This window comes from Macaca nemestrina, chromosome 12 (genome assembly GCF_043159975.1).
Source record: "Macaca nemestrina isolate mMacNem1 chromosome 12, mMacNem.hap1, whole genome shotgun sequence".
NCBI classification, from domain to species: Eukaryota; Metazoa; Chordata; class Mammalia; order Primates; family Cercopithecidae; genus Macaca; species Macaca nemestrina.
Genome location: NC_092136.1, coordinates 46472616 through 46495689, shown reverse-complemented (window position 1 = coordinate 46495689; position 23074 = coordinate 46472616). Strand labels below are relative to the sequence as shown.

The following is a 23074-nucleotide window of genomic DNA, read 5'->3' as shown; positions in this document are numbered from 1 at the left end:
ATTTGAATCTCTTTCGCAAATATCAGGCAAAATCTTGATCATGCCCCCTGTGACTTAGGATGGACGCTGGCACCGTGAGAGTGGAATCACTTGGATGTAGCACAGTCTATGTTTCAGGTGTGTAGTAGTCACGGGAGCTCATGCAATAATAAATATCCTCCCAATCTCGGTGGCTTCACACAGTGTTTCTTTCTCATGTCATGGTCTGTTTAGCTGTTAACAGGTGTTCTTCCATGCAGTGACTCAAGCTGCTTCCCACCTAGTGGCTCCACCATTTCCCAGGGCCTCAGTATCCACTGGACTTCTGCAGACAGACATATGGAAAGAATGGAGACTCTCCTGAAAGGTCATGGAGGCCAGGACTTCATTGGCCAAACTTAGTCGTGTGTCTCAGTGAACAGTAGGGGAGCCTGGGAAATGTAGTGGAACAGCATGCCCAAGAAGCGGAGGGGAAGTACAATTGCTGAACCACAATAAGCTTCTTCCTTTGTTTTGTTTTTTCTAAACTCATTCAATCCAGTATGTAATAAACTTTTAGATTCTAACAGAATTTGCATTTAGCCTGGCCTATACTCTCCCCTATTTCATTCACTCAACAAATGTTTGTTAGGTGTCTACTGTGTGTCAAGCACTGTGAATGACTTGACATGTCACATTCTAACAAGCCGGCAAATGGGAATTCAAAATTTCAATACAATGACATAAGTGCTATGCTAATTACATACTGTCTATGGGAGTGCAGAGGTGGATTAATTCTGCTCGGGTAGTTCAGGAACAATTTGCAGAGGAGATGGCATTTGACCTGTGACTTGCTTAATAGGAGTTCACCAGGCTAAGAAGTTGGATTAGTGGGTAGAGATAGGGGGAGGTTCCCATCTTCCAGGAATTCTAGGCAGAAGGAACAGCATTAGCAAAGGCATGATGGGGTGTGGGTTCTGGGCATATTTGGAAAGCTCCAAGTCTTTGAGTGTAGCTGGAACTTGTGTGGAAGAGATTGTCTGAAGCTAAGTTGAAGGGGTAAGGCCGAGGCCAATTTGTGAAAGTCTTTATGTGATACACTGTTACAGGCTGAACTGTGTCTCTGCAAAATTTATTTGTTGAAGTCCTAACCCCCCAGTACCTCAGAATGTGATGGCTGCATTTGTAGATAGGGTCTTGAAAGAGGTAATTAAAATTAGGCCATTCAGGTGGTCCCTAATCCAATATGACTGGTGTCCTTCTAAGCAGTGGAGATTGGGACACAGACACCCACAGAGTAAAAACCACGTGAAGACAAAGGGAGAAGACAGCCATCCCCAAGCCAAGAAACGAACACTGCTGACACCTTGATCTCAGACTTTAGCCTGCAGAAATGTGAGACGATACATTTCTATTAAGTCACTCAGTCTGTGATACTTTCTTATGGCAACCCTAACAGACTATTACACATCCTGAAAAGAGGGATGGAGGGGATGTATTCTAGAAACATTTGGAGTCAGAATCCAGGAGGCTTGAGAAGTGAGGCAAGGTGGGGTGAGAAAGAGAGCAAAGCTAAGGATGGCTAAAGTTTTTAGCTTCAGATTTCCTGGGTAGATGGACGGTGGGGCGAGTCACTGTGAAATGCAGCAGAGGAGGAGGAGGTTGCATTGTCCTGTGGTCACTTCTCAAATGTATCTTACCCCTCAGCAAACCTGGAAATCCCAAGCATAGTGCCAAGATCGTATACTGTTTTAAAGCTCATGTAGGGCCTTGTCCAAGACACTACATAAACAGCACTGAATAAATGCTCATTTCAAAGAAAGCCTTTCCCAGGGGACTTGGAGTGTGGAAAAACCCACGGTTTAGCCAAGTATTTTATAGTTCTTATCACTAGATTTTCACTTGCTTTCATGTATTCCAAATAATTCTGAATTGCACAGTGCTGGGAGAAGTGCTGTGGTTGTTAAAAGCAGAAGCCCAAGAAGTGCTTGAGCCGCTGAAACTTGCTGAAGAGGCAGAGAAAGACATTTCTAATTGGCTGCATTTCATTTGCGAGGCTGGCAATTTGACGTAGAAGTCTTAAGAAAATTGCTAAACCCCAGGGAATTGTCCTAGAATAAAAGAAAATCATCCTCATGTCATTTATAATACAGAGGCAAATGCCATGCTTTGTTGTCATTTCAGAGTTTTCACAAGATGTGTAACATTACAAAGCCCACGATAGGACAAAAGGATCAACTCTTCAGCAATTTTATTAGTTTTGATTTTCCTTTTAGATTTTGCTATCATGTTCTCTATTTTCTCCCAGACCCCCTGTTTTCTTCTCCATTAGCAGTAACTAGAAAGACACTTGGCTGACAGATTCTGAAAGACTGCTTTCCTTTGCCCATTGTTTCTTCCTTCTCACTCCTTTCTCAGTTGACATTCAAATTTATTACATTCTCTGCAGCTCGTTTTTTGAACTAGCTTTATGTTTTTTGAAAACTTCTATCTCAAATAAAATATCCAGAGCCATACAAGATAGCACTAAAACATTTATTTATTGCCTCTCCCATTCCAAGCATTATAAATAATAAAGCATTTGTTATAGATTAAACTTCACATAATTTTCTTCCAAAGTCCTCTTCTAACATTCAGTAAAGGCCATGATCACTTCTGAGGAGAAACAAATAATGTACAACTAATAATGTACAAGGAGAGGCTATTTGGGGAAAGGTATCCATCTGTGCAGGATTACTTGGCAAGTGTTTTAGGCTCGCAAAAAATCTGAGAAATGTCGCACCTCTTCATTCTTTCTTTTCCACTTGGTGTGTAAGGCCTCCAAACCCAATACCCGTGGGGCCAAAATTTTTGGCATAGCAAACTGTGAATGAGAAGAGGATAAAGGGAGAGACAATGCATTGGTTAGTGCCATTTTTTTCAGGGTCTTCTGTCTGGGCACAGTCCTCTAAGTATTAGAGACATCCTTTTGATAGATTTATGCATAAGTTGGCTGGGCGTGGTGGCTCACACCTGTAATCTCAGCTTTTTGGGAGGCCGAGGCAGGCAGATCACCTGAGGTCAGGAATTTGAGACCAGCCTGACCAACATACAGAAATCCTGTCTCTACTAAAAATACAGAAAATTAGCTGGGCATGGTGGCGTGTACTTGTGATCCCAGCTACTGGGGAGGCTGAGGCAGGAGAATCGCTTGAGCCCGGGAGGCTGAAGTTGCAGTGAGCCAAGATCTCACCACTGCACTCCAGCCTGGATGACAGAGCAAGACTCTGTCTCAAAAATAAAAATAATAATAAAAAAAGATGTATGCATGAGTTAACTTTTTAAAATAAATTGAACAATACTTATCTTAGATCTGTTATTAAAAATTGTTTACACTTCTTGCCACTTTACTAAATGTGTTTGCAGATATTTTCTCATTTGAGTCAGCAACCTCTGGATTGCCTGCCCAGCCTCGTCCCCTGTTGCCTCCCACCTCTGCCTCCCTTCCTACATTCCAGGCACGCAGAACCACTTGCAGTTCCTGAATGAACCATGATGTCCCAGCTTAAGTGTCTTTGTAATCAATGATCCCTCTTCCTGGAATGCCCCCTCCGAAACCCACATTCACCCATCAAGCCTCAGAGGAAGAGGAAGCAAGTCTTGTGAGAAGCTTTCTCCATTACCCCAAGCTGGTTCCTTTCCTCTTTTTAGGTGACTGCATTGTGAATGTTTCTCTACTATAGCTTTTTTTTTTTTTTCACTTTGAAATGCAATTATTCATTTACATGTTAATTTCACTACTGACTTCAGCAATATTTTAGGGTATTATGAGCAATGAAGGCTGAGGACCCCTATGTCTTCTACTGCCAGGAGACGGCAACCATCTGTCAGATAGTGGGCTAGTTCCCATCCTGTGTCATCACAGGAAAAGCTTTGGCAGCTGATATGGTTTGGCTGTGTCCCCACCCAAATCTTATGTTGAATTGTAGCTCCCATAATCTCCACATGTTGTGGGAGGGACCCAGTGGGAGATAATTGAATCATGGGGGCGTGTTGTTCTTGTGATAGTAAGTCTCAAGAGATCTGATGCTTTTATAAAGGGCAGTTCTCCTGCACTTACTCTCTTGCCTGCCGCTGTATAAGATGTGACTTTGCTCCTCCTTTGACTTCTGCCATGATTTTGAGGCCTCCCCAGCCATGTGGAACTGTGAGTCCATTAAACCTCTTTTTCTTTATAAATTGCCCAGTCTTGAGTATGTCTTTATTAGCAGCATGAGAACAGACTAATACAGCAATCTACAGTTTTGACTTATAAAGTCTTCCCTCTTAACTCCCTTTCCACTGCTCCTCTCACTTCATTCCAACATACTCCTTTGGAGATTCTGGAGACACCATCATTAAGTGATGAAACTCCACTGAGCAACAGAATAGGCCTAGGCTCAGGGGTGGAGGACACCTTGCCTTGGCCCTAGTGCATCCCTTCCTTTGATAGTATCAAGAAGGAGCTAAGCCTCTCCTGTTTCTCCACAACACCAACAGATTATGGAGGCAGCGAGAGGCAGAGCCGCAAGGACCAGGAGGAAAACCAGATCTGTCCCTATGATCACTAAGTAATGTGCAACATCAACAACAGAACTGTTAGTGGGGTTAGGCAGGAGGGAGATAGATATGTCGTGATAAACTCCAGGGAGGCCAAACTGAGTTCACCCTCCTTCAGTCACCCCCTCTGCCACTCAGGTGAACAGAAAGATGGTGTTTCAATTTTTGGAAGGGGGTGTGGTGTTAGTTGTCCTGGCCTGAGGCCTCTTCCAAGACCAGAAGCAGGGCACTGTTTCCTCCTCTTCCTCACTCCCCCAGGTGCCTAACTTCGCCAACCACTGAGCGTCTGAAAGCATCTGGTCTCTGCCAGGTTCTCCAATGGAGAGGACCAGAGCTGGGTCAGGTGGGAGATTCCCTCCCCTTAGATGGTTTTGCTCCCCATTCTGAGAACCCAACGCTGCCCAGGCTGAGCAGCCATACCTTCTGAAAGACACAGGAAGACCTCCAGGCGTGAAATAATTTCCCCTCCCAAAGGCCCTTTTAGGGAAAACATATTTCAAGAAAGTCTCCAGAATCACTCACCTTTGCAATAAAGTTCCCCATCTTTGTCAGTGACATTTGTGGACTCCAGACTCTTCCCACAGATGGCACAGCGGAAACAGGTCTTATGCCAAGGCTGAGGGGCACAGAAAAGTTGCATATTTAGTGAGGTAGGCAACACATTCTGTTTCCATTTCAAGTCCCTGACTAGCAGCATCCAGAGGAGTGACACATCTTAACCATTTGCTTACCTAATGGGCCCCCATAATTTCTCCAGGGGTTTGGAGAAAATGAGATGCTGTGGCCTTAGCCAGCACTTCTCAGAAGCCTGTAAATGGATTTGTCATGGTGATTTGCATATGTTTTCCTTCAGAATAGACTAAACAGAAAAGGGCTTCCTCAGGCCAAAAAGATCCAAGGAACGGAACTGGTCAGAGAAGGACTTGGGCGGGGGCACTCGGTGATGTTTATGTTGGATATAAAGTTAAAGAAGGAAAAAAATAAATCAGGCAATTGTCCAGGGAATTCAACCTTGTTTTAACCCTCTGGTTTAATTCCTCTGTGTAATTCTGATGGCAGAGTTGCATAATTTAGATGTTCTAGATCTCCATCCTCCTGCACATCTGCATGTCTACCAGGTACAGCCCAGGGCTTCTCCTATGTCTTCAAATGGCCAGTCTTAGGGTGGAGCCTCCCCTTGTGTTTGAAGTTAGATGCTCTCCACGGCCCTTCCTCCCACCATGTGGTATAAACAGAATTTTTCTCTTTCCTTGGGTCTGACTCCTTTGGTGAGTACCCAGGCTTTGGGCCTGAAACTGGAACTTGCAGAGCACGTATGCATGAGTGTCTCAGACATCTGATGACTTTCCTGAGAGCCAGGAGGTTTGTAAGTGAGGATGCTTCTCACTGCTGTGAGGTGTCTGCTATATCCATTGGTTGTGATGGCAGCAACAGGTTGAGTTAGGCAGTGGTGGGTGGGTCTGGGGATGACATCTTTTGCGGGGATTATTGACACTGGAGGGTAGGGGGGCTTTTGCTTTGTATCCCAGAACTTTCAGTTGGGTGCCTTCCATCTAGTAGAATAATGCTTGCTACATCAAACTGTACCAGTTCCAGCTTTCAAGGGGCAATGCTAGATGACAGACAGCCCCAGCCAGGGAAAGTGGCTGAGGATGAGTGGTTTGTAAAGTGGTTATGGGAGCTAGAGAGAATGACAGCTGCTTGCAGTTCCCAAGTTTTCTCTCATTCCTCCTGAATGGCCTGGTGGAGATAAGCAAATTCTGTCTGGCTCGTACAGAAGCTCTTACCTTGCCACCTCCCATAACCTTCTCAGCAGCATAGACTGACTTGCCACATCGAGGGCACTTCTCGGATTCTCCAAACTTCGCAGTGAACTTGGAAGGGTTGCTGGTGGTAGCTGAGCGTGCCGGCTTTGGGGACCTGTTGGAAATAGACAAGTGTAATGTAGATTTCCCTTGGCAAACAGTACAAGAGCTGTGTGGCCTGGAGTAAGTGACCTCACTTCTCTGTGCCTTGGACTCCTCATCTGGAAAATGGGGATAATTGTGGTGTCTTCCTCACAGCGTTGTTGAGACGGTTAAATGAGGTGACATGCGTAAAGCACTTTGAACAGTGCTGGCCTGGCATGCAGTAAGGGCTAATAAATGTTAGCTAAGGCCGGGCACGGTGGCTCACACCTGTAATCCCAGCACTTTGGGAGGCCGAGGGGGACAGATCACGAGGTCAGGAGATTGAGACCATCCTGGCTAACATGTTGAAACCCCATCTCTACTAAAAACACGAAAAGTTAGCCGGGCGTGGTGGTGGGCACCTGTAGTCCCAGCTACTCAGGAGGCTGGGGCAGGAGAATGGCGTGAACCCGGGAGGTGGAGCTTGCAGTGAGCCAAGATCACGCCACTGCACTGCAGCCTCGGTGACAGAGCGAGACTCCGTCTCAAAAAAAAAAAAAAAGTTAGCTAAAATGGGTTTAGAGCTTAGAGCTTTCCTTTTTGTTGTAAAGCACTTGGCAAATGTCCTAGTTATGTTAGCTTGTGTTATTGTTGTTGTTGTGTTGTTATTACTACTATGCTTATGTTTTTCTGGACCATTTGCAAGGCCACTTGCTTCCTTTCTAAAGAGAGTTGTGAAAGTTACAGAGCAAGACAGGATCTTGACAGTGGGTGCTAATCAGTTCCTGATGAACCACAGTCCATGAGCTGATGCACTCCTTAACATAAGCGAGGCTGTCGTCCTGCCTCCAAGGGTCACCTGTCCCAGGAGAACAATGTCCAAAATAGAGGCCTAATAATAGCCTCTCATGTGTTCGTATCTTTTGGTGTTTGCTTGTATATTATATCAATTGAGCTGTACCACAACCCTATAAAGTAGGCAGGGTTGGTTGGAGGAGAGTGAGGATCAGAGGGTGACTGCCCAAGGCCAGGCAGCTCATGACTAATGGAACTAGCAGGAAATCCTAGGTCTTCAGACCTTGTTACTCTTTGCGCAGCATCACTAGGAAGCCCTAATATTGAAAAGTGAACTTCAGTTAAGGCGAGGCAGAGAATGCAGTTGGTATCATATTTTCTTCCTTAACAAGAGTCTCCATTTGAGATTGAGTAATAAGAAAAATTAACAAAAGAAGCCTTCTCTCTAAGATGACTAATCACACATCTCTCCACTTTTCCAGGCCCTCCTGTGGCTTCCTGTCTTTTGAAGGGATCAGCTGATTCCTCAGATGGCCTAAGTGCTCTCTGGGGGAGGCCCTCCATGGGACACTTCCTTGGTTGGGCTGGGCCTTTCTGGTCAATCCCAGTGCAGAGCAGAGCCTGGAGGTCAGCTGGCCAGACGGTATTGTCAGCCCAGTGGCCATCAAAATTTCCTCAATTCTGGGCTGGAGGTCAGTGTGATTATCAAGAAAGTGGACCCAGGGGACCAGACTGGTGGATGGAGGTGACCAGAGTGATGCCCCAGCTTCCCTAGGATAATGTGGTGGGAACTCTAGCACTGTACTGGCAACAGGCAGCCAGGGAACCAATCATGATTGATTGTTTACTCTGAGGCACAGCCCATCCCTGCAGACACACTCCTCCTGCCATGTGGGCATTTGTCATCTTACAATCCAAGAGAAGAAATCTTTTCGTGACAGGCACACAAAGAATGGCCATTGCTTCCCTGCCATATTTATGTGATTTACACAGAAACTCTCAAAGGGGAAGAAAGGAGACTCCATGCAGTTTTGCAAAGGTCAAACAATGGAACATCTGTACATCCTGGGTTTTCTCTTGACATGCAAACCAAGAGCCATGGTGTAAAAGTAATTGCCCTTTAGAAAGGCAGATAATTTAAAGAGAATCTTTGGAGAGATGACACATTGTTCGAATTTGGTCAGACTGAGTATTCCTATTGTTGGCAAGTCAACAATAGAGTCCATTCTCCCACTTCCAGAAAACGTTGCTATGGGAACGAAATGAACTGTCCTGATAATTGGAGACTTTAACAGGCAAGGGGGAGCAGGGCAGTAACTCACTGTTGGAACTGCAGGCCGAGATGCTCGCCCGTGTCCGTGCTGAGACAGCCAGCGCCTTGTCCATACCCGATCCCTTTGGGACCATATCTGCGCCCATAGCACACTTTACAGTAGATCTCCGACTCATGAGCCGCGACTGTCGTGCTGTCAAGAGCCTTCCTGCAGGCCACTGCCAGGAAAAGGAAGGGTCATGGGATTGGAGTTGAAATCCTTCTCCCCTTCCTTGCACTCCCAATGCCATGCTCGGGGCCTCAGACCCAGCACGAGGGGCCCCTGAGCCAAGAATACAATGTTGATTCCGACTGGAGCATCTGTCCTGAGTTGTACACTCCAAGACAGTCCCAATCTCACAGATGACGAAATTGGGTTCAATGGTTCCCAGCTGGAAAAGGGTGGAAGCTAGCATTAGAACGAGATATATAGTCTCAGACCTGCTAAGGACTGCATCCCTGAACCTTCCTAAATGACATCAGGGAAGTGTGTGTGTGTGTTGGCAGTGGGTGGGTTAAGGTAGGAGAGAAACTTATTTTTTTCTTAATCATAAAAGAGTCGGGATTGAGCATTTTCTATACTTACCATGGCCTTTGAAGGACACTGTGATATTCAAGCAGACAATTGCCATTGAGGCTAATTTTGGTCAAATTCTGGAAGCAGAGGAGGTGGGGAAGGGGATAGACTTGCCTTGTTAACTCCTTAGGCTTCTATTGGCTCAAGCTCCTGGTTACTGTATGTTACCTAATGTAAAGTATCCTCAAATATAAGGCAGTCACGCCCTCATTTTTCCAAAGAGAGGATTTATAGAAAGATTTATTTTGCAAATTTAAAAAGAAACTTTTAAAAATATAAATAAAAATGTCAAATATCTACTTATAATTTTAATTTAGTAATATAAATCAACAATATATTGATTTGGAAAGGTTACTTTTTTCTAATCTCACATAAATTTGGGGAATAATTGTCTTCAGTTCTGTCTTTGCATTTTCAACATCAGCATCTCCCTCACCACCAGAATCATTTCTGGGGGCAGCTGGCCCAGCTTTTCTAAGCAGCTCACCTTCACTTCTGTCCGTACATTTTAAGAGGCAGCCCTGTTTTATACCTGAGTAGGAGGTTGTCACCTAGAAATTGCATCTCAACAAGAAGGACCTATTAGCATAGCATTAGGGCAGATTTTTAAAGAGATATAGGATTTCCACCATGTAATGACTTGCTGTATTGCTTTGCAACAATGATTCTTAAAGGTTGTTTATAGTGATGCTCAGTGCTTATAATAGTGAGATAATATCCCAGGAATAATAATATGCAGCATTAAATGTATTTGCCTTTAAAAAAAAAAACCAGTTCCATCAAATGATCCCTATAAGCAATCCAGCATTGAATGAGGTTATTTCAGGCTAATATCCCTTCTTCAAATGATATTTTCTTTTAAAAAAAATAAAGTAATTGAATATGGGAGTGGAGGAAGAAGATAAGGTTGTAGATGAGGTAGGATTAGCCAGGGGCTGATGAGTGTGGGGCAAGGGAGTTTATTCTGGTACTTTATTAGACTATTCTGTCAACATTGTAAGTGTTAAAAAAATCTGTACCAAAAAAAGTTTAAATCAGCAAATAAAATAATTCGAAGAATGTCTTACAGCAGGAGAGACTTTATAAGGCTTTAAACACAAGGCATATCTTTTTTATGAAGATGAATTTGGGGGAGAATGTCTTATATTGAGACATAGAAGGCATATACTTGTCTCTACCCTTCTTGTTACTGTCAGTTACCATCCTCCACGATAACTGCTTACATATTTGCTGATGGTCTAGACTCTGAGTTCCTTGAGGGCAAGCCTGTTTTGTCTTAATATTCCCAGAATTTAGCACAAGGTCTGGGCCAGAGTTAGTCCTCTGTAAACATTTATTGAGTACATGAATGAATGAATAAATGAATGCATGTGTCAGTGTAAATCAGTGAGTTGTTCACAATTATACAGTAGTAAGTTACAGAGCCACAGCTTACCTCAGCTCTTTTGACTCCTAGTCCAGTGCTCATTCCCATCACTCCAAGACTGCCTATACCCTACCGTGCCCTGGCCAATTCTGTAGCCACTCCCTGGCTTCTGATGAGCTTTTGTGAACAGACAAAGGAGAACCGTGCTGTCCAATGCTGTGGCCACAGCCACATGCTGTGCTATAAGCACAAAATGCACATCAGATTTCGAACACTTAGTACAAATGCAAAAATCATGTAAAATATCCCACTGATCATTTGTGTATTGAAGTATACATTGAAAGTGCAATGTTTTGGATATATTGAGTTAAATAAAATGTTTTAAGCTTAATTTCGTCTGTTTATTTGTACTATTTTTAAACTATGGTTACTAGAACATTGAAATTTACATATGTTGCTTGCACTATATTTATTTCTTTTGGACAGCAAACTCACTTTCTAGATTTCATAATTAGTCTAGAGATTTAATTGTGAACATTTATCTAGAAGTCAGGGGAACACTGGCCTGGGCACAATCTAAGGTAGACCCTGAGTCTCTGAACACCATTTCCAGCAGCTGCAGAGTTGCCTGCAGACAGGCGATTATCTTGTGGTAATAAAATAGAAAAGTGTGCTCCTCTCTGGGGCTCTTCTATCCATCATTCCTGAACTGTATGCTGCTCCAATCCTCATCTCATCAACGAGCTCTCAGGAAATATGAAAGGGTTAAAAGGGATGTACCAAAACAATGCTCAAATCTCTTCTACTATGACTCCTTTGAATAAAGCATCTTCCTGCTACCTGGGAAAGACAAGACACCCCCTGCTATGGAAAGCTTCCCTACCATTTCCTGTTCCCACTCAGTTACCAAAGTTGATCAAAGGAGAATACAGGCCTAGAAGGCTGGATTTCCAGATCAAGACCCCCCAGTTTTCTCCTTGTAACAACCTGTGCAGTAGGTCTAATCATCTTTGCTTTACAAATGGAGAAATTGAGGCTCACCATGGTGAAATGACCTGCCCAAAATCTCAGTGAGTACGTGGCAGAGCCCAGACTCAAACCTGAGTCCCTTTTACTCTAATTCTAGAATTCTTTCTAATATTCCGAATCCTATTTTTTAAAGAATGCTAGCTCTCTTCGGACAAAAGCTCCAACAGATGGAGTCCAGCCCTTGGAGTTCTTTTCAATTGCATGGATGCCTTGCAGCTACCGGGCTGAAGCTTGGGGGTGCTGGTGTGGCAGTGGGGACTATTTGGGGAGGGGGCTTGGCAAATATCCAGCAGAGCTAGCCCTTAAGCCAGACCTCCTGGAGGGAAGCAGAGAAGGTAAGTGGCCATTTCAAAACCAAGGCCAATTTTGTCCCAAACAGGACTAGGTGCCAGGAAACAGTGTAGAATGCAGTCACGTCAAAGAGCACTGGACGTGGAGTCTAAAGGCAGAGGTGCATGTATAAGGCTCTACCGCAGATGCATATGACCTGGGCTTAGATGTGAGAAATGACTTGTGCAAAGTCACATGAGTCAGGCCAGACTCCCAGAAGTCCACAAGGTCTCAAGGTTCTCCCCATTTTTGACATTTGTGAGTCAGTTGTCTAGCGGGTAATGGTCAGGATTCTTTTCATGTAGTTACTGGTGCCCAGGCCCTGAAATGCTTCCCTCTCTGACTCTTACATACAGAGTTGGCATGTGTTGCCCCCCTGCCTGACATAGGTTCTCTCTCAGGCAAGACCAGTCACAGCCGGCTTCAGTCACAGCTGACCAGAAGGGGCAACATAGACAGCCAAATCCATCCTGGCTCTAGATAAGTGCTGATTTCCTTTCTCTGCCAAGTCACATGTTGTCAATGTCGCCATGGGGTCAAAGTTTTCCCTACAGAGAGCAGTGACAGGCTAGTTTGTTCTGACTTTGGGCTACGGGAAAATGAATGGCCTCTGAGCTGGGCAAGTAGTCGAAGCAAGGGTGTTCAGGAGAGCACCATCTTTTCTTGGTGGGGCCCAAGAGTTAAATTTCTAACCAGTTCCAAGGTGATGATGATGCTGCTGGTCCCGGGACCACACTGTGAGAACTACAGACATACAGTGTTTGTGATTCAGTGTGAACTTTGTGATGCTGTCCGGATGCTGAGGGGCCCCCAGGGTGTCCACCCAACTCACTGCAGTGGAAACACGTCTTGTGGAAACTCCTTCCATTGCACTGGATTTCTTCTGCATGGTAGACAGTCTTTTCACAGGCTCCACATTTTGCGCCTCCGCCCCAGTTTGGCATCTTGAAGACTATCTGGTCAAGGTCAAGTCTAAGGGGACATAAAGCAAATACCCTACATTGAAGTGGTCCCAGGAGTGAACCAATCTCTAATAGTGCAGTGGTCTGAAGACCAGGATCCAGCCCAATTTTTTTTTTAGTGTTTCATTTATTCATTCATTTAGCAAACAGCTACTGTGTACTAGTCATTCAATAAGCTCAGACACTTAAATGGCTTTGGGTAATCACTTTACTACTTGGGAACTCAGTTTCTTCTCCTGTTAAATTTCAATAACATCTATTCCTATGTATTTCACAGGGCTCTTGGAAGGAATGAATAGGCTGATTTCATGCACATAAAAGTATGTACAAATACTGGTTTTTTTTTCATCTCAAGTTTAAAAAATTATCCCATCAGAACTGGGAATCATCTATGAAGATGGTATTTTCTTGTCTAGCTAAGAGCTTTTCAAATCACCTTAGACCTTGCTAAATACAGATTCTGGTTTGGTAGATCTGGGGAGAGGCAGGAAATTCTGCATTTCTAACAGACTCCAGGCCATATTCATGCTGCTGGCAGTGGACTACATTTTGGGTGTCAAATTCTTAGCTTATCTTGCTGAGAGAAAAGTATATTAATAATATATAAAACCTCCTATTCAGAGTTATTCCTCATATCCATACATTCCTTTTAAAGAATATAATCGCCTAGGCTCGCAGTTCCTCACGCCTATAATCCCAGCACTTTGGGAGACCAAGGCAGGCGGATCACGTAAGGTCAGGCGTTCGAGACCAGCCTCAACATGGAGAAACCCCGTCTCTACTAAAAATACAAAATTAGCCAGGCGTGGTGGTACATGCCTGTAATCCCAGCTACTCAGAGGCTGAGGCAGGAGAATTGCTTGAACCTGGGAGGCAGAGGTTGCAGTCAGCCAAGATGGCGCATTGCACTCCAGCCTGGGCAACAAGAGTGAAACTCTGTCTCAAAAAAAAAAAAAAAAGAATATAATTGCCCAGGGTATAAGATATATTGGCACTACACTAGGTCAGTAGTTGGAAACCTGCTTTCTGCTTTCAGGGGTACCCTCCACCTGCTGAGCATATCAGGATGAACTATATAGCTTAACTTTATACCTGTTTTCTCACCTATACAGTTATTCCTTTCCTTGCTGCTTCAGTGTCCTTTAGAAAATCAAATGACATGATGTGCAGGAAGGTCCCACAGAGTTCACAGTGCTCAACAGGAGCAAGACCATGGTGCTGACCTGTCCTCTTGCATTCTTGGAGACATTCAGCTATAAGGAGCTGCTGATAGCCACAGCCGCAGGACTGTCATTGTCTCCTCACCGCAGAATTACATTGAAGAGATATTAACCAAAGAAAACTATTTAAAAAAATAATTGTCCTCTGTATTTTTAGTAGAGATGAGGTTTCGCCATGTTGGCCAGGCTGGTCTCAAACTCATGACCTCAAGTAATCCACCCACCTCGGCCTTCCAAAGGGCTGGAATTATAGGCGTGAGCCACCATGCCCAGCCTAAACAAAAATTTTTAGCCAGGTGTGCTGGTGTGCACCTGTAATCCCAGCTGCTCGAGAGGCTGAGGCAAGAGAATCGCTTGAACCCAGGAGGTGGAGGTTGCAGGGAGCCGAGATTGTGCCACTGCACTCCAGCCTGGGCAACAGAGCGAGACTCCATCTCAAAAAATAAATAAATAAAATAGTAATAATAATTGTCCTCATCTGCATATGTTATTAGTATGAATCCAAGTTTTCAGTTTCCTCAAAGCAGAACTAAAATAAGTCATTGATGTTAAATGAAATTTCTGAAATTCAGCTGCCCAGGGGAGCTGAATTTTCACTGGAATCCTCTTGTTTCTAAGAAGCCTGGTGTGTCAAGTCACGGAGCACTATCCAGCTATTCTGAGTGGCTACTTCTGACCTTCACTTTCCCTTCTGGGAAGCCAGTCACCTTCTTATAATAGTTGGCGATTAACACTAAGCCCTCCTGGGTCAACTGGTCCGGATTGTATCTCACAGTCTCATAACAAAGGCAGTTTTTTGCTAAGAAACAGAAAGTAAATAGCAAACAGACCGCTGAACCTGATACTAGGTCTAGAAGGAATGCTTCTGTCTAAATATTCCCCCAAAGAGCTTTTCCTGCTTAGAAAAACTGTGAGGTTAGCCAGGAACATCCTATCCTTCCTCTCACAGAAGTAGGATCTTCTGCTAATTCAGTAAAATTTTAGAAAAGAACTTTAAAAAAGGAAACATTGTGCTGGGTATGGTGGCTCATGCTTATAATCCCAGGACTTTGGGAGGCCAAGGCAGGAGGATCACTAGCCCAGGAGTTTGAGACCAGCCTGAGCAACATAGTGAGGCCCCTGTCTCTACTCCCCAAAAAATTTACCCTGGTGTGGTGGCATGGTCCTATAATCAATCCTAGCTACTCAGGAGGTTGAGGCAGGAGAATTGCTTGAGCGCAGGAGTTCCAGCCTTCAGCGAGCTATGATCACACCACTCTACTTCAGCCTAAGTGACAGAGTGAGGCCCTGCCTCTAAAATAAATAAATAAGAATTTCTTTAAAAATGGAAGCATGTAGTTTTTCTGTTTCTATAGTTCAGGTTGTTTAGGAAACTAGAAAGAGTAATGGATTTTGAGTTGAAAGGTTTAGAATTAAAACTCACGTTCATTCGTTCATTCATTCATTCATTCACCCTGCATTTACTACCTGCCTATCATGTGTCAAGCACTGCACTAGGTACTCAGTGACAAAAGGGGGAAAACTTATAAAAATGAGTAGTTTGTGACCCCTGGCATTGAGAAGCCCATGTTGTGTGTGAAAAATAGACAAGATTCAGAATGCTGTGTACCAGAGAAGAGTCTTGTGAGACATGCTACAGAAACTCAAATGACGGAGTGGCTCCCCACATTTAGACTGGGGATGAAGGCAGTGAACTGTTGGAGGGTCACAGAAGAGATCACATTCAAATGGGGTTTTGAAGGGTGAATAGGAGTTCACCAGATACAGAAAAGTGGGAAGGAATAATGCTAATGAAATCATGCAGAAAAAAGAGCAAGCAGAAAAGCATAGAGGTCTAAATAGCCTCTAAAAGAGCCCAGATTTGTTTATTTCGGACTCCATTTAAACTATAGACTTTCAGGGCTGGAATAGATTTTTAAGATTGCCAGACCCTCTCATTTATAACCAAAGTGTATTTCAAAAGTAAGCATTTAGGGATATTTTTCTTAGCCAACTTCTTTTTATACAATCCATTCTTCTCTAATTAAAGGTGATACATTTTCTAGAAAAGAATAGACTCACATAATTTTGCTCATGTTCATTTTGATCCTGAGTTTCAGCATGATATAAAATAGAGGAGAAATGTAATAAATTTCCTCCAGGAATATGGCAGTGACACTTGTAAAATTAATGATATAGAAATTTTCAATGAAAACAACCTGAGGTCAAATTTCTCATTTCAGATTTGCAGTGGAGATTTCATTGGCATGTCTTGCAAGTTAATAGGAGACAGAGATACCTCTTGGGGGATAAAAATACATATATATCTGGGCGTGCACGCGTGGGTGTGTGTGTATTCATTGCCTTGGCATACTTTTCAAAATGAGAATAAGATTACAGATAATACCTCCTTCACAAACTAATGTATCCTAGCACTGGTTGTGTTTAAGTGATCATAAATATCTCACATACATGTATCATCAGGACTTGAAATTTAAAATAGAAATCTGTAAGTATTCTATTAATGATGCTCAGTTCCATTTCTGAAGACGGGAATGTAACCATGGAGGCTAAACAGAAGATGTCTCACAGGTCAAAAAGCAGAGGATATTTTAAAGCATCCTGAATCCAGGCCAGGCGCGGTGGCTCGCGTCTGTAATCCCAGGACTTTGGGAGGCTGAAGCAGGTGGATCACAAGGTCAAGAGATCTAGAACATCCTGGCCAACATGGTGAAACCCCATCTCTACTAAAAATACAAAAATCAGCTGGGCGTGGGGGCACGCACCTGTAGTCCCAGCTACTCAGGAGGCTGAGGCAGGAGAATCACTTGAACCCGGGAGGTGGAAGTTGCAGTGAGCTGAGATTGTGCCACTGCACTCCAGCCTGGTGACAGAGTGAGACTCCGTCTAAAAAAAAAAAAAAAAAAAAAAAAGCATTCCAGAGACATGGATTCTAATCTCGACCTTGAACTCAGGTAAAAAATGTTGATAATAGTATCTCCTGGACAGGACCATTGTGAAGGTCATGGGCATATGATGGAATTTAAAGCAGTATTGAGAAGTTATTTTTGCCCACTTCGCTTTAGGTTACTCAAATGGCACCGATGTGCTAATTAAGGCGCTGCGATCTGAAATCCCAGTTAGGTCCTGGCTTATGAACATAACCTTTTCAGCTTCCCACATTGCTTTGGAATTCTTGTGTCCCAACACTGCCCTAGACAGTCCCAGAATGTGAGTTTACCCTGGCCAGGTACCAAGGGATGGGCCATTTGTTTACCAGCGTTGCCTGGTACTGGCAAGGGTCATTGAAGGTGGGATACCAATTATAGGCTTGCCCGTCACTCAGCCCTGTTTGTCACCTGGGTCACAATCTCCATCACGCCACCTGGCACGACTCTCCGGGCCAGTCCCTGAGATGACTATGTTGTCACTGACAAATTGTGGGTCAAGATTGAAATGGGGGACAGTCTGGAATTTGCAAGGATGAGAGAGAATGGACAGCCCTGTGACATCAACTTGGAAGAGGCTGGACTCCAGATTTGGATACTCAGATCCCAGTGAGATATTACCTTGTGCCCACTTTTAAACTAAGGTTTAACCAATACCATACGAGAGATTTTACTAGGAATATGCTTCAGTGGGGCAGTGGGAGAAGCACTGGATCAGGTGCCAGAGGCTGGAGTTCTAGTTCCATTTTGCCTCTTCGAAGCTGTGTGATCTGGGAAAAACCATTCAATCTCTCTGAACTTCAGTGTCCTCACTAGAATGGGGACAATAGTCCTTTTTATTTCACTATTGCTGGGAGGACCGTATTAGTTCAAGTACTGTCAAATCATTCTGTAAATTGTAGAGTAATATAAAATGTAAGAGTCAATTAGGTTCTGCCACAACCTTAAGTTGTCATTCATCAATCTGAAATTTCAAAAGAATAACTGAGCTGTGTATCTTGGGCACATTATTCCTAATCCAACTATTTCTCCCTTCCTCCCCACCTTCTTCCCTCCCTCCGTCCCCCCCTCTCTTCTTTTCTTCCTTCCTTCCTTCATTCCTTCCTTCCTTCCTTTTTCCCTTCCCTCCCTCCCTTCCTCTCTCCCTCTCTTTCTCTCCCTCTTTTCCTCTTTCTTTCTCCCTTCCTTCCTTCCTTCCTTCCTTCCTTCCTTCCTTCCTTCCTTCCTTCCTTCCTTCCTTTCTTCCTTTCTCTCTCTCTCTCTCTCTCTCTCTCTCTCTTTCTTCTTTCACTACCAATTGCAAAACTGAACAATGATGAGTTAGGGCAAAAGTGGTGGGTACATAAAATGAGCACCCAGGAGGGAACTTTAGGCCATGACTTTGGGCAGAGACCTCAAGCCACAGTGCCACAATGCCACCATTTTCAGCTCAGTGCTGGCTCAGTTGGTCATCCTACTAGATGCTTGATTTCATGCAGTGAGTTAAATTGTCTACACTTGCTGAAGCAAAGATTTTGGATCATAGGAACACATATATGGAATCTAAGTAATATTAATAGTCATTTCTAACTGTGTTATTGAATCTAACATGCCTGGAGCACTGCCCTTGGGTATCGTTTAATCTTCACAACAACCTTCAAGGTAGGTACTATTATAACATTTACTTTACAGATGAGGAAATGGAGGCTTTGGGAAATTACATTAGTTCAAGTTCTTGGGACTGATATGTGTCACATGAGTAGATTGGAACTTACGTTTCTCTGACTCCAAAACCGTGTTCTTACATTAATATTAGTTACCATTTATCATTTACTATTTGTCAGTTGCTTTACATATATTATATTTTAATACTTACAACAGCTGCCCAGAGCAAATTTTATTTCCATTTTTGTGGATAAGAGAACTGAACAGAGAGCTTAAGTAGCTTTTCTAAGATCACACAGCTAGTAACTAGAAGAGCTGCCATTCAACTCCCAGTTAAGCTGGTTCTGTATCTCATGCTCCTGTTTATAACACTGGAGAGAGGACAAGGGTCAGCACTCCACTACCCAGACTTCCCAGCTGATGGGAATTGAGATGTGATGGATCCATTGTCTCTCCATGGGACACGGAAGATACTCAAGGGTGGGACTAACAGGGAAACTGAATTCATTCACTGGAATCAATGACTTTCTGAGTTACGGCTGTTCAACATGGAAAGGGCTTCCTTGGAACTGGAGAGTTCTCCCATGCTATCGATTTTCAGCGCAGGTGGGGACGGACATTCAAGTGGCTGCTATACAGTAAAGCCCCTTCAAGGGTCCTTCAAGCCCTGAGACAGATTTAAGGATCTGAAAAGTGACTGAAACCTCACCTTGCAGAAAAGCTGCCCAATGGGGTACCCTCTCAAACCCTCTCTTTTATTCACTCTTAATTTGGGTAAGAAAGATGACATAGCCATAGTGAAATAGCATGGGCCTTGGAAGAACCAAGCTTAAATTCAGAAACACTAACTGTTGAACGTTGGGCAAGTTGGTCAAATTCTCTGACCCAGTGTCCTCAACGCATGTCCTCATGTAAAGACAATATGAGAAAGCTTGTCTGGGAAGGTTGTTTTCAGGTTAAAGAAGATAATAATGGCTGAGACACTATATAGAATTACTTAATACCTAGCAGGAATTGAATAATTGTAGTTACTTGCATCATGACTGTTATTGTTGTTATTACTCTATCTCCAGTTTTCAAGTCCGTTCTGTTAGAATAAACAACTCACTCCCTGCTTGTTCTCCATGGCTCTTCTGGTTCAGACTGTGAATCAGGTTTGTTTTTCAGCCTTCGGAGTGTGCCATGACCCGGGACAGGTGTGCCCAGTTCAGGGTGAGAGTCGGCCGGCCCCCTTGCATTGTTGGATTGGGTTGGAGGCAGCATGCCCAGCCAGGAGCCCTGTGGCCCAGGGAAGCTCATGCCCTTCAGTTCTCGGTGTAGGACATTCAAGGTCAGTGGCTGCTTCCTCCTGAGCTTCTGAACCCAGATATATGACGTCCTCCAGCCAGAGGCCCTTTTACAGAGCCCAGGAAGCACAGGTTGCTCATTGCCAGCATGGAAATAAATCCGACTGTTGGCTCTCACCCCCTTTTAAACTCAGACATGGTAGACACACATTAAATGAAGGCTGTAGAACATGGGCATCTTACACCTTTTCTGAAATTACATCTGAAGTGTGGCCAACTTTTACTCCCCAAAACTCACTCTTTGTCCTATTTTGACCTCCACAATTTATTTTTAAAGATCACATCATATCCCAGTTTACCTCCTGGCTCTGCCGCTTTCTCGGCCATGTGATGCTGGGCAATTCCTACGCTTTCTTGAACTTTAGTTTCTTCCTCTGAAAAATGAGTTTTGCAGAACTTTTTGTGACCCCTAAGTAAGGCAGTACTTGTTCCACACCTGCCCAGGACCAGAAACAACCATCAGCTCATGATCAACCCTTTCCCACCGTAAAGCTCAGAAAAGGCTCCATCCTCCATGCCCTTCAAGATCATTACTGTCTCCCTTCCTGCCATTCTTCACTGGGATGAATAACTGCAGTTTTTCACATTTGCAGGCATCACATTTCTCTTTGACTATGAAGCCCAGCCCTCTGTACAGTATTTATTCACAGATATCTGAACAGCACACTTGTAACTGGAAATCTGCCTGCCTCGGGACTTATATTTGCTGTGTATTATATTCCTAGCTCTGGGTCTTTCCTCTTGTAAAACAAATTAATTATCTTCTAACTCCTGGTCAGCTTCTTACCCACTCTGACCTCTGGACTTTTATCAGCACGCTTGTACTTAGCAGGAAACTCTCCCAAAACCCATTGGGTTTGGCTGTATGCCTTTTCTCAACGGCCTCACATAATTGTACGGTTATATTAAACTTCACAAAAGTACTCTCCTGTACTTTATCTCATTCAATTCTTACACATTCCTTTGATAGAGATAGCCTATCCTTAATTTTATTGTTCAGAAAATGGAAACTCAGAGAAGTTAAGTGATATTCAGAGCTATAATTTGAACTGGCTCTATAACCAATTATCTTTATTTTCTTCTTGAAGTTCCCAGGATTTCTGAGTTTGTATTCTATCAAGATTCTGTCTCCACTTCCTCCAAGGGGATTTTGGCTATTTGACGGCTGAATGCTGCTGCGGCTCCCTCTTCCTTCCCTCCTCTCTTTCTCCCTTCCGCCCTCCCTCCTTCTCTCTTTCCTTCCCTCCTTCTCTCCTTCCCTCCCTCTCTTCCTTGCCCCCTGCCCTGTGTCTCTTCTGTCTGATGGATGACATATGTGTCTGGGCTGCAGAGCACCTGTCTGCCTGAACCCCAGGGACTCAGCTACCTCCTGCCCAATAGCCTGGGCTCATTGCCACCGACCACAAATGACCAAGTTGTTCAGAAAGGGACCAAAGCCAAGTTAGAAGACGCCCTCACATTTTCTGGGTTGTAAAGCAGTTCTACATGCATTGTGATGAATTGGATGTACCCAGCATTGAGATTCAATCCCAGATATAAACTGAGGACACAGGCCATCCCCAATTCCCCACTCTTCTTGCTGTTTATGTTCACCCTTCCCTGCATAGAGCTGCCTCTACCTCCCTCCAGCCCTGACATAGGAGATGATCCATACATGCTTATTAAATTACATTGAATTGTATAGCAGAGACAAGGTTCCTCAGACCAGTAACTCAAGTCCTCCTTCTTGGAGGAGTCAGCACCTTGGTTAAGGAACAGGGCAGAAGTTAGAGGCAGCAGCTTGGATCTTTCAGCAGCATTTCCACTCAGACCATTGCTTAATACCACTTCTTATTCTCAGTCACACCTATGTCTGTCATTCACTGGGATATTTTAAAAAGTCCTTGACTAAAACCTAGAGGAAACAATGGGAATCCCGACCACTGGCTGAACTATCCCTCCCATTTAATAGAGCTTTTAATATATTTCAACATAGCAATGTCTTTTTGGGGTCCAGTTTTGATTAATTTCAAATGATTAAAAGCAAATTTGTTGCTGAACATCTTTGGGATACAAAAATCGATTTAAAATCAACAAGCCCAAAATCTCAGTCATTCACCATGACCTTTTGAATAACACAATTCCAGCTAATTTGAGCATGGGAAAGCTGTCTGATATATTGCATCTAGTACAATCGCTTATCGCTTTGTATCTGTGCAGTACTTTACAGTTAGGAAAAATGTCGCCAATTTATATTGATCCTTGCAGAAGGGGAGACCAAGTCCCGGAGGGCAGGAACCTTCTCAAAATCTGTCATCCACGAATTATGTGGTGGTTGTAGGACTAGAAGGTCAGCAGACTTTGCATTATTTCCTCCCGCTTTCCAGTTGTTTCAACGACGACGACAGGAAACGTAATTCCACCACATAAGTAATTTTATAATGAGAATAACCCGTTACTCATTTATCTGCCTGTGAGGTCCCTTAAGCCCCCCAAATATTAACCATCCTTGCAGGAATTTTTTACTACCTGCTAGGTCCACACCAGAGTCAAGCACAACTTGAATCTCCTTGCACAGAACCAGACAGGGTGCTGGCGCTTGAGGTGTGAGATGTGCCCTTACTCTATAGGACCCTTTGCAGTCCAAACCAGCCACAGAACCAACCCACCTCCAGCCCGAATGTCTATCTCGCTCCACTCACCTGCCTGTGTAGTTTCCGTTCAGCTCAACTGAGTCTGAGGGGCTCTTGTCCTCTTTAAATATATGAAGGCTGTCACCAGCCTTGGCCTGCTGGGGGAAGGGCAGGAGGGAGGCCGAGGGAGAGGGTGAATGAGACGTGAGTAACACAACTGCTATCAGAGGCTGAAAATAGCCTGTGACCAAAGCCCTGAGTTTTGTCTCCCCCAACCCCCCAGCCAGCTGTGAGCCTCTTGGAGAACCATATCACTTGGGTTCTATTTTCACTGCCAATTGCTTATGGCACCAAGGGATCAATTTATGAAGTGTGTCATTTCTGATCAAGTGGTTGGAACAGGAACAAGAGCTAGGGGTTTAACACTGAAAATCATTTCTCCAGGCCCCCACCCCACTGACCTTCCTGGAAATCAATGCAAGGTACCTCCAAATGAGTCATGTGCCATATCTGGGAGCCTCTGGAACTC

The 23074-nt window shown here is 43.9% G+C and overlaps 1 protein-coding gene across 1 annotated transcript; it reads right to left on the bottom strand.

Moving 5' to 3' along the window:
• Positions 1-2479: 2479 nt before the first annotated feature.
• LOC105486998 (cysteine and glycine rich protein 3) lies at positions 2480-22721 on the bottom strand. The gene is made up of 6 exons (XM_011750236.3): positions 22615-22721; positions 12667-12806; positions 8543-8711; positions 6324-6456; positions 5059-5152; positions 2480-2821 (listed from the first exon to the last, which is right to left on the bottom strand). Exons 2-6 carry the CDS (start codon positions 12776-12778, stop codon positions 2745-2747), a joined length of 585 nt encoding a protein of 194 aa, XP_011748538.1. The 5' UTR covers positions 12779-12806; positions 22615-22721; the 3' UTR covers positions 2480-2744.
• Positions 22722-23074: the final 353 nt, after the last annotated feature.